We start from the raw sequence: 10,540 nt of genomic DNA, 5'->3' as shown, positions 1-10,540 counted from the left end.
GTCATGCTGAGATGTTTCGCTGCGTCGGTCGCTGGAGGACTACGATCTCGATCCATCTCAGATGTTTAGATAAGGACACATTCATTAGTATAATCTCTTCGTACCCAAGACTGGTACAACGACTCCAGGTCCTGTTTGGTATGATTCAGTTCTTTTTCCACACGGATTGAGTAGAAACGGTGCGGAACCCTGTTATTTGGCTACACTTCAGCTTCGATAAGCTTGGGTGCAAGCTGCGGTAAGCAATGATTTATTGATTTAGCAGTACAATCTTGGTGCTTCATTAACACCAAAGGGGGATCCAAAGGAGTCAAGGACTACTAAAAAGCGATGATCCGAGAAGCAGGTTGCAGTAGGGACTGCACCGTCCTTTCGCACCGGGCGACCCGGAGACGGCTTTGTTGCTCATGATTTATGGGCGGGCGTAGTGGGTGGCCCATGCCATGCCATGCCGCTCAACCACTCATCATGCACGTCACTAAATCGAGTGTCCTGTCCAACTAAGGGGGTGTTTGATCCGGCCACTAAAATTTAGAAGATGTATAGAATTTAGAAGATGTATAGAAAGAATGTTGCATGAGATATTTAGATACTAATAAAAGAATAAATTATATAATCCGTCAATACTCCACGAGATAAATTTTAAGCCTAATTAATCCGTCATTAGCATATATTTACTGTAGCAAAACATTGTCAAATCATAGACTAATTAGGCTCACAAGATTCGTCTCGCAAATTAGTTGCAAACTATATAATTAGTTTCGTAATTAATCTATATTTAATACTTTATGTATGTGTTAAATATCCGATAACACAACGACTAAAATTTAGAAGGCGAACCAAACACCCTCTAACTTTACCTCCCCTATGATCATGGCGGCAGCACCCGCAGCATCTGTCCCGCCGGGGCCGGGCCTATTTCTCTCTGGGCTCTCGGTCAAAATTTTCAGCCGCAGGGGAGCATGGAGCAAAAAAAAAATGCTCGAAAAGATTGGTGTCACCCCCTCCAACAGGTCAAAAGATAGCATATATACATCTCTTTCTACCAGTTACATTACATGATGGCTACTTCCACATAAAAAGATAAGAGCTCCTCACAAAAGAGAGAGCTAATAGCATTCACTTTCTCTGAGATCCTGTAGGATTCACCTTCCTCCTCTGGCAGCTCCATTTTCTTTTCCGAAGTGAACACTGACAGCTCCATTTGGCAATCCTAACAAGCAACAGTAACCCTGAGAAACCAGCTGTTCAATAGAGTACGCAATTGGGTGCAATTCTAGTACCAAATTCCAAAAACCCTCTTTCGGCCCCGTTCGCTGCTCTGAATCTTGACTGAAACTGGCTGAAAAATACTATTCCGACTGAATTGTCGTGAGAGAAAAACACTGTTCTGGCTGAAAAAACAAAAATAACAAGCCGAACGGGCCAAAAGGAGTTCACAATGCTGTGGAACAATGAATGTACTAGAGAGGAAAGGCACGGTAGGAGTAGGAGCGCCAAAATTCCAAACACTGTACTGTACCGTAGCTATACCTACAGCAGTCAGCAGCAAGTGCTGCCCAGTATGTCCAGAAAGTGCCACTAGAACAGATGGCTTCATTGATGGATCCAGTATACCAACATGTAAGTAAGATCCATTCAAGGAAAATTGCCTTTGGGACAAAAAAAAAAGGAAAAAAAACCTATGCTTGATTTGCTAAAACACTTTTTGCTCAACAGATCTGTACAGCTGCTCCCAGCAGAGGAGGTGAACACTTGCACCGACACTGAACAAACGAATCGAACTGGGAGATTAAAAAAAATTGAGGCCCTCTGAAGATTACAACTACAAGCTGACCGTACCTGTTCTGCGATGCTGAACCGATCGAGGTTCTTGTGCCGTCGTCAGATCAGAGGAAGGAGATGCCCTGTGATCTCAGTGAGCCACCGCTGTCCGGGATTGCAGAGTGATGCTCTTCTGGCTCGGGATGGCGAGCATGGCGGTGTGGTCCAGGAAGTCCTTGAGCTCCACGACCGACTGCAGTATCCGCCTGAGGTCATCGGTGCGCATGAACCCGGCCGCGCCGAGCCGCCGCACGGCGTAGACGTAGATGGTGAGGCAGCCCTTCCGGAACTTGAACCGCGCCATCTCGCTGCCCGTGAGCCCACGGATGAGCTTCTTGTTCACGTCCCCGAGCGGGATCATGGCGGGCCACAGCTGGTCCACGGCCGCCTTCATGCTCTCGGACTCGAACACGAAGAGCACCACCTTGGACTTCTTGGTGCCCAGGCCCAGCGTCAGCGTGTGCCACGCCTGGTGCGCCAGGATGGTGAAGCTGGTGGGCATGTAGGTGGTGGTGGACGGGAACGGCAGGCTCTGGCACTCGCTCAGGTAAGACGGCGGGATGTCCAGCAGCCGCAGCAGCTCCAGAGGCGACGCCCGCCGCACCGTGAACGACTTCACGATGAACTGGCCCCCGAACCGGATGCCCTTCACGTCGGCGCACGGCTTGAAGTGCGCCGCCTGCTCCGTGCCGGTGCCGCCCGACTGCTTCTCCTTCTCCTTCTCCTTGTGTTTGTGCTTGTGCCTCTTCTTCTCCTCTGCCATGGCGTGCTTTCGGCTGGAGTGAGCTGTGCGGCTGGGGTGGTGCCCGGGGAAAAGGCTGTAATGACGAGTCCCGCAGACTCCCTCCCTCTTCCTTGTGCTGCTGTGACTGCTGGTACCATATCACAAAGGTGTTGTCAGAGTGAAGGGCCATCCGCTTGGGCATCAAGGAAGAGCTTAGCTTTACCATTTTTGTAATGTAATCCGGTTGGTGGGCCAGGCAACGTGAGGAGTTATTGGCATTTGACAACGCCCCCATCTTTGCCATATTCTTATATATATGCATATAAAAAATCTAACACTTGTTTATTTCAGAATCTTTGTACACGCACGCATGCGTGTCTACTTCTGCGCTTATGTATATAGTTTCGGCTGTTCCTTTTCGTGTAGTGTAGCTCTGTGACCCAACTAAGATGATGCTTCTCTGTGCCTGCTCAAAAGGTAGCACATGATTCTAGGCTCTGCTAAGGAAATAATGAGACCCCATTGGCGCGGTGTGCACGCCTGTAAGCCTAATTCCAAAATTTCTTTTCAGATGTTCTTGGACTAGGTTCAAGATGATCAAACAATTTCTCGAAGCAATACAAAGGAAGTACAAAGAGACAAATAAGGTTGATCTAGAGCTGCCAATGAGAGAATCCAAAAATAAAAAGCTATACAAGATAGGTTTTGAAACACACCTGTCCACACAGTTGCAATTGTTCTTGTAAGGAAAAAAACCAGTGTTCCTGTCGGCGGATTACACAAGCAGCAGCAGCAGCAGTAACAAGTCTCAGTAGATCAGGTGAGCCATTGCTTTTAGCTTTTGTTGTCCTCTCCACTTCTCAGGTCACAGCAGTTATGAAAGCGAGTGATCTCACCAATCTGTCGGAGGCTCAATAGGTAAATATCTTGACATGTAAGGCTATCTCCATAGATGGATGTTCCCACACTTGGAAGACTGCTATGCTTAAAAGAGAATTCATTGAGGAATTACTTCAACAGCGACAGCGCAACAACTTATGGCTAGCCCAACACAATTAGATCTTGGTGAATATTGAAACTGTACAGCAAGCTCTCCCAAATCTACAACCAATCCTTTCATTTTGTATTTAATAATGTCTGCTATTGACACATTATGTATCTAAGGCTTCTTTACATAAGAGAATTATCCTACAGTATTGTTAGTACATGTGGACAGATTCAGATTTATGGACCTGGTAAAAGGTTTACATGTCCAAATAAAAAAAAGGGCAGACCCACTGTCGGAGGCTCCCACATGAGTGGGGTCTGGGGAAGGGAAAAACCGAGGCAAGCCTTCCCCCCGCAAAATCTGCGGAGAGGCTGCTTCGAACCTGTGACCTGATGACTCAGTGAGACAGTTCTCACCACTGCACCAGGCCTACCCTTCCTTACATGTCCAAATCAATTCCGAAATAATAAAAAAAATCCATAGAACATGGGTCAAAATTACCAACAATAAAAGCATCAATTTACTGCCAACTCCGTTTTGAAGCTTGCTGTTTCAGATGTGATCCGTTTTGCTTTATTTCTGTCAGCTTGGATCACAGTGGAGAGTAAAGCACAAGAGTGAGCAGACACAAGTACCTAGCGGCCATCTGGCGGTTGATATTAAACTAAGTACATCGCTAAGGTACAGCTGGATAATGATTTCTCCAGTGTAACAACCAACCAACCAACCTTAACATATAAATGCCCTAGTCTATAGCTCTAAATTGATCTGCACTGATGTGTACGTTAATGAATCAATGTAACAGAAAGCTCATGATCAGAAAGCAGAACAGATGTCACGATGTCGTAATCAGAATTCAGAACTACATGTCTACTAGTAGAATGGAAGAAAGTTGTGAGTGAAGCACGAGAGAGTTGGCTCACCAACTAAAGAGTCAAGCCATTACATAGTTGGCCTTGAACTGAGGTATTGCCGTAGAAAGGATGATGAACATCCCCTGGAAGAGGCTACCATAAAAGGAAAAAATTAATCAGCAGCACAGAATGTACATAAATGCATCAAATGTAAAGTAAAATATCTACCAATACAGTTCATATGTGCCTTGTAAGCTAAGAATACAAAAAAAGAGGGATCACCAGCAAGTACACTAGTACATCGAACCAGGATGCAATACTTCTGTAAAGGAAGCTCATTATGTTACCTGAACAAAAAGTGTTTCCGCTTCAATTGTTCTGGACTGAAATCCAGTGTTCTAATGATATAAGGACAATCACTTAAATCACCTAGGTGAGCATGTACTATACAAAAAACTAAATTAAATGGAAGTGCAAGAAGCGGGTTACTCGATGCAGATCATTGTCACCAATGAGAAGTAGTAAATTTGTTCAAAATCTGGAGCTATTGGATCAGTGCTTCACACGACATATTGCTATGGTTCCTTTGCAGTCCATTTTTGAGCAATCAGCAGTTTTTAAGGAAAATAAAACACTATATAATTGCATTTTATTACTCTGTTTTAGCAAATAATAACAAAGCGCAATTTTGGCTTCAAACTGTCTTTCCTGTAAATGAAAAACATGAATTTAACTGGACAAAATACTAGGCTAAAATCTCGTTACTTTCACAGCAGAAATACTGGTCCACCAAAGGACAGTGGACAAAACAACCAATGGCCAGAATTGGTTCTTAAAGGCAAGGGGTAATCGTAGCAAACCGACAGCATTGCATTTTGCAGTTTTGCACCACACAAGCAAGCAGATACAAGTCAACCGATGGGCATGATGAGGAATCAACTACTACAGGCAAGCGAGACACTCCGACTCTACAGCTGTGGTATCGGATTTAGAAAGGGAGCAGAGCAGCTCTGCGATGACTTTAGCAGCTCATACCTCCGAGCTGAAGACCGGACCGAACGCAGGCCTCTTCTCAGGGGAATACCATCGAACGCCTGGGTTGCATCCTAAAGCGAAACCTGATCATCCAACAAGACCGAAATTGCTACCCTGCTTGCCTTGGGAGCAGATGTCACGTTGCTCATGGAGCCATGGAGGGCCGGAGGGGGAAAGGAGATCGAGGAGAGAGGGGACAAGCTCTCATCCTGACACGAGTCCGCGTCTGGTTGTCTGACTGAGCCCGGCGTGAGATGAGCCGACGCAGCATTGCGTTGCTGGCGGCAGCGCTGTGCAACAGGTCAGACGTCAGACTCAGGAGCGACCGAGCGAGAATGCACAGGGAGACCGGAGGTTTCTTCGGCAATTCCCGCGGGCTCTGCGAGTCTGCGGGGCGCGCTCGAAGAATGGAAGGACAGGAAGACTGGAAGACCCCTCCAGAGTAGAGATGAAAACGGATATACATTTGTTTTTATATTTTTTTCTGGATTTGGATTCGAATATGGATAATGTCAACTATATCGGATAGGATACGACATAAATATGCGATTTGAGTATTCGGATACGGATACGAATACGATATCAGATGTTGGATATCCGGACTCGGATACGGACAGATCTCAACCCCTCTAAACAGATTCGATTTCAAATACGGTCGGAAAATATCCGTACCGTTTTCATCCCTACTCGCGAGTCACAACGACACGGATGGGGCGCTGGGCACCGGCAGCCGACCAGGCGACCACAACGACCCAAAAGGCTAAAAAACTCTGCAAGTCAGCATGCCGCGCTCGGCGGTGGCCCTTTCTGCCCGGACCAGCCACCGCGCCATCCCAGGCCGGGCCGGGCCGACCGTGGTCGGACAAGCCCATTGGTATGTCCGAAAAGAAGAATCCTGCTGGAACGTTTGGGTTAAGCACATTGATCCCACGAATGAATATATGAGATGAGTTTGTCCTCTTTTGAACGGGTTCTTGTAGTCTCCCCCCCCCCCCCCCCCCCCGCAAGGGGATCATGACCGGCTTATCAGATATAATCTACAGTATTTTCTCTCATAACGAAACAACTTCAGCCGACTTTTATACTAGTCGAACAGGCCCTATATTAAATTTTGGCACGGTACATTCCTAAATTACACATAAAATTTTTGAAATAAAAAAATACATAATATGTTATCCAGATTCTTCCATCGTCTTCTTTTCCAATGGCTTCCCTCGAACGTCGGAGCCAAAGTGGGGTCCTTATGCCGAATCCAACGATTAGCCCCAAAACATTAGATATGTCGTAAGATCTAACACTTCAAAACCAGTCCAAAATGCATCTATATCGATGAAAGAATATTGGTAGTTGCATCGTCAGATACAACATAGGATGCAGATTCATCATCTCCAAACCTTGATTTCCTCTCTGTGACCATGAACAATGAGATCGATAACCCGGAGTAATTGTCCTCGTTGGGAGTGTCCAGAAGCACCCCTCTCCTTGCAGATAAAGATCATAAGAAGGTAACTTGCCGGTGAAATAGACGCATGCAACGACGATCTCATCGTGACAATCACCGAAGTCATCGCATGAAACATGATTCCGACCAAAAATCATATGATTTTGCCGAAAGATTTATTTGAACTAAATCCTAAGCAACTAGAAATAAAATCTACGGGAAAAAGAATGGGTCCCCTTCCATTCTTGTTGCCGATAGATGCAACAGAGAGGAAGGAGAGAGGACTAGGCGCGGCGCCGAGGGCGGTAGTGAGGAGCCAGAGTTGTGGCAGGTGGCATCTCCCTATGTCTCGGTGGCGGTGCCACAAGTAACATAAAAAAATACATTTAGAACCATAATTCTAGTTTATATAGTTTCTATCCACACAATGGCTATAACACTACACTAAGTTAGTGTGCTCTCAAAAGCTAACTAAAGAGCCACACTAACCAAATTAACAAGCTCTCACGACTAGCTACACTAAAGAGCTTGACAACTAGTTTGCGGTAATGTAAAGAGAGTGAACAAGAAGGTTATACCGCCGTATCGAGTAAGGAGCCAATCAATCATAAGAATGAATAACAATGAAGACCAATCATCTCGAAATCAAATGATGAACACAATGATTTTTTTTGAGGTTCACTTGCTTGCCGGCAAGCTACTCCTCGTTGTGGCGATTCACTCACTTGGAGGTTCACGTGCTAATTGGTATCACACGCCAAACCCTCAATAGGGTGCCGCACAACCAACACAAGATGAGGATCACACAAGCCATGAGCAATCCACTAGAGTACCTTTTGGCTCTCCACCGGAGAAATGTCAAGAACCCCTCACAATCACCACGATCGGAGCCGAAGACAATCACCACCCTCCGCTCAATGATCCTCGCTGCTCCAAGCCATCTAGATGGTGACAACCACCAAGAGTAATAAGCGAATGCCACAGCGAAACACGAACATCAAGTGCATCCAGATGCAAACACTCAAGCAATGCACTTGGATTTTCTCCCAATCTCACAAAGATAATGAATCAATGATAGAGATGAGTGGAAGGGCTTTGGCTAAGCTCACAAGGTTGCTATGTCAATATAAATAGCCAAGAGAGTGAGCTTGAGCCAGCCATGGGGCTTAAATAGAACCCTCCATGAAATAGAGCCGTTGTACTCCTTCATTGGGCACAACGCGGGGTGACTGGACGCTGGACCTCAGCGTCCGGTCATGCGATGCGTGCCACGTGTCTCCTCTCTTCAAATGTTGATCGCCCGATCTCAACGGTCCAGTGACGACTGGACGCAGCAGCTCAAAGTGACCGGACGCTGAACCCCAGCATCCGGTCATTTTCAGTAAGTATCCAGAGACGACTTTTCACGACTGGACGTGTCCGGTCATGCTTGACCGGACACCGCCAGTGTCTAGTCACACGGCGACTCCCTTGTGCACTACCACGTCAGCTGGACCGGACGCAACCCTCCAGCGTCCGGTCAGAGACCGACGCTGCGCGCCCTCTGCTGCCACTAACCGGATGCGCCATTCCAACCGAGACTGTAACAGAACCGACCAATTATACGAAATTAAGTAAGAAAATCATTCGCCAGAGCAGACGATTTAGCAAACTTAAGCCCGTATAACCCGGTAGTCCGTGAAATCATGAAGGATTTCAAACCAACTTTCATTCCAGCCAAGATCGTAATAAGTTTAGCGATCACCATCACATATTACATAAAAGTTTGCATCTCAGATACATCAGAGTTTAAACATAGTTATTACAAACAAGTTCAAATAAAAGTAGCGGAAGCCATTTATTTAAACCACACACACTCACACGGAGTTCAAATACAGTGCTAGCGAATGATCATCTCCAACAAAAGCATCAGACGAGACGTAAGGAATAACCATGCCCATGGTCCTAAGCATCACCCATCGCAAGATAAAGGCAGTTGATACAGTAGCCGTAATACATCTGTCCATCTGCAACAAGTGGGAATAAAACCCTGAGTACAAGAAGGTACTCAGCTAAACTTACCCGATATAACCGAAAATAAGTGACACCAAGGATTATGAAGGGCTTTATAGTAGGGTAGCTGACTCATTTGTAAAAAGAAGCATTTTTAGCATTTCAAGACCCTTTTCAAAAGCATTATTGTCAAGTTAATTATTATTAACCTGTCGACTAGATTTGCACCTATACTAGAGCAAACATGTGATTAAGCAGATAATGATAACCAATGATCATTAAACAACTTCCATACTATCATATTCATTATAACTGTCCAAGTGTTCCATCAACATTACTATGATGAAGTCACTCAAGTCAAGTGCTCACTATCCAGGAGCGATGGCGATTCGAATCGATTCCTAACCAGCTGGTGATTTATTCCTTACACAAACCTCACTCACTCACTAAAGTGAGATATTGATCACCGAGTCAACTATCCAGGAATCTCGAGTTTGCCAGGAACCACATGTACCCGGGGGCTGACCGACTGCACTTTGGTCTTATCATCTCGCCCCCGTGTCCTACCACACCTGCTTTGGCACAGTAAGCTGCGGGTAATCTACTCGGCCCGAATAATCTCCCAGCTTCGTGGTCGGAAGGTACTTTATCCGGCCAGCTAAATGTAAGGCATGCGTTCAACATGACTCGAGGCCCAACAATGGTCGGTCCTTAATCGACACAGACGGAAAGCACTACAGTCCAAAACTCTGTAAGTCTCCGTCCGGTCTCAACTTCATTTAACACTTAGTTATACCATGACTTCATAGTCGTCCAAGCAGATCCAGGTAACCACCTATAGCTCGTAGGTGACAGAAAATTACCCGACTTCTACTGGTCTAAGCCAGCTAAGCATTGACTCGACTGTGGATACCAGGGTAACAAGGATATAGTATAACAAAGGTAGACAAGGTATAATGCAGCAACGGTTGCAAACAACTCCTGAACGTAATGCATCAATTAAAGTAAAAGCATTTAATTAATAATTAAAACCAGGAGAAAACGCTACGGGGCTTGCCTCTCTCAAAGGAGCTCGGGCGGTGATTGGGGCACTCTGGAAGTTCCTCAACATCCTCCTCGTCGGCTTCGGGCACTTCCTGCGGCTACACCTCGAGTTGCTCCTCGGGCTCCTTGGGTATGACGACTGGGTTCTCAGTTTGCGATCCTGTATGATGTAATGTGCGTAAGCGCTTATGCAATCGGTGCATCGAATGAGATGAATACAATGGATATATTTGAATGCAAGGTAGTCAACATCATCCAAGAACATATACTACAAGCACATGTCATCTACTGCATTCTCTTCTACTACTAATATGCTAAATCAACACGCCTTATTAAATGCTTCAAAGATACACCAAAGCTTCACTAATTTCTTAATCACACTTAAAGCAACACTTGATTAAACCCTAATTAATAATAGGTTTGAATAGCAACATCTATTTTTATTGCTTAGAAAAATCTTAGAAAATTACTATAGCATAGTACTACCCTAAATAGTCTACCATCAGATTTTCATGGTATTTGAATGAGTGGATTAGCCTACACAAAAATAACAAGCTATGGCATGATTATGAACATGAAAATACTTTGTACTGTGAAAAGTGTCAAACAATAGAGTTGGCATTTTTCCTATGATCTTC

The 10,540-nt window shown here is 45.3% G+C and overlaps 1 protein-coding gene across 6 annotated transcripts; it reads right to left on the bottom strand.

Moving 5' to 3' along the window:
- Positions 1–894: 894 nt before the first annotated feature.
- LOC136517924 (uncharacterized) lies at positions 895–4,490 on the bottom strand. Of its 6 annotated transcripts, XM_066511577.1 has the most exons (3): positions 4,460–4,490; positions 3,265–3,448; positions 1,489–2,693 (listed from the first exon to the last, which is right to left on the bottom strand). In XM_066511577.1, the coding sequence occupies exon 3, from the start codon at positions 2,585–2,587 to the stop codon at positions 1,916–1,918; it is 672 nt and encodes a 223-aa protein (XP_066367674.1). In that variant the 5' UTR covers positions 2,588–2,693; positions 3,265–3,448; positions 4,460–4,490; the 3' UTR covers positions 1,489–1,915. The 6 variants fall into 6 exon arrangements, 3 of the variants coding, with proteins under 3 accessions (XP_066367674.1, XP_066367675.1, XP_066367673.1); XR_010774380.1 differs by lacking the exons at positions 3,265–3,448; positions 4,460–4,490 and adding an exon at positions 895–1,213 and having other exon boundaries at positions 1,843–3,095; XR_010774382.1 differs by lacking the exons at positions 3,265–3,448; positions 4,460–4,490 and adding an exon at positions 1,238–1,394 and having other exon boundaries at positions 1,843–3,096.
- Positions 4,491–10,540: the final 6,050 nt, after the last annotated feature.

Source organism: Miscanthus floridulus, chromosome 17 (genome assembly GCF_019320115.1).
Source record: "Miscanthus floridulus cultivar M001 chromosome 17, ASM1932011v1, whole genome shotgun sequence".
Classification (NCBI taxonomy): Eukaryota; Viridiplantae; Streptophyta; class Magnoliopsida; order Poales; family Poaceae; genus Miscanthus; species Miscanthus floridulus.
Note: the sequence above shows the minus strand (reverse complement) of the source record. Positions and strands in the feature narration are given on the sequence as shown.

Coding starts and splice junctions, on each gene's coding strand:
- LOC136517924 (XM_066511577.1), bottom strand. CDS start 2,587: ATGGCAGAGGAGAAGAAGAGGCACAAGCACAAACACAAGGAGAAGGAG.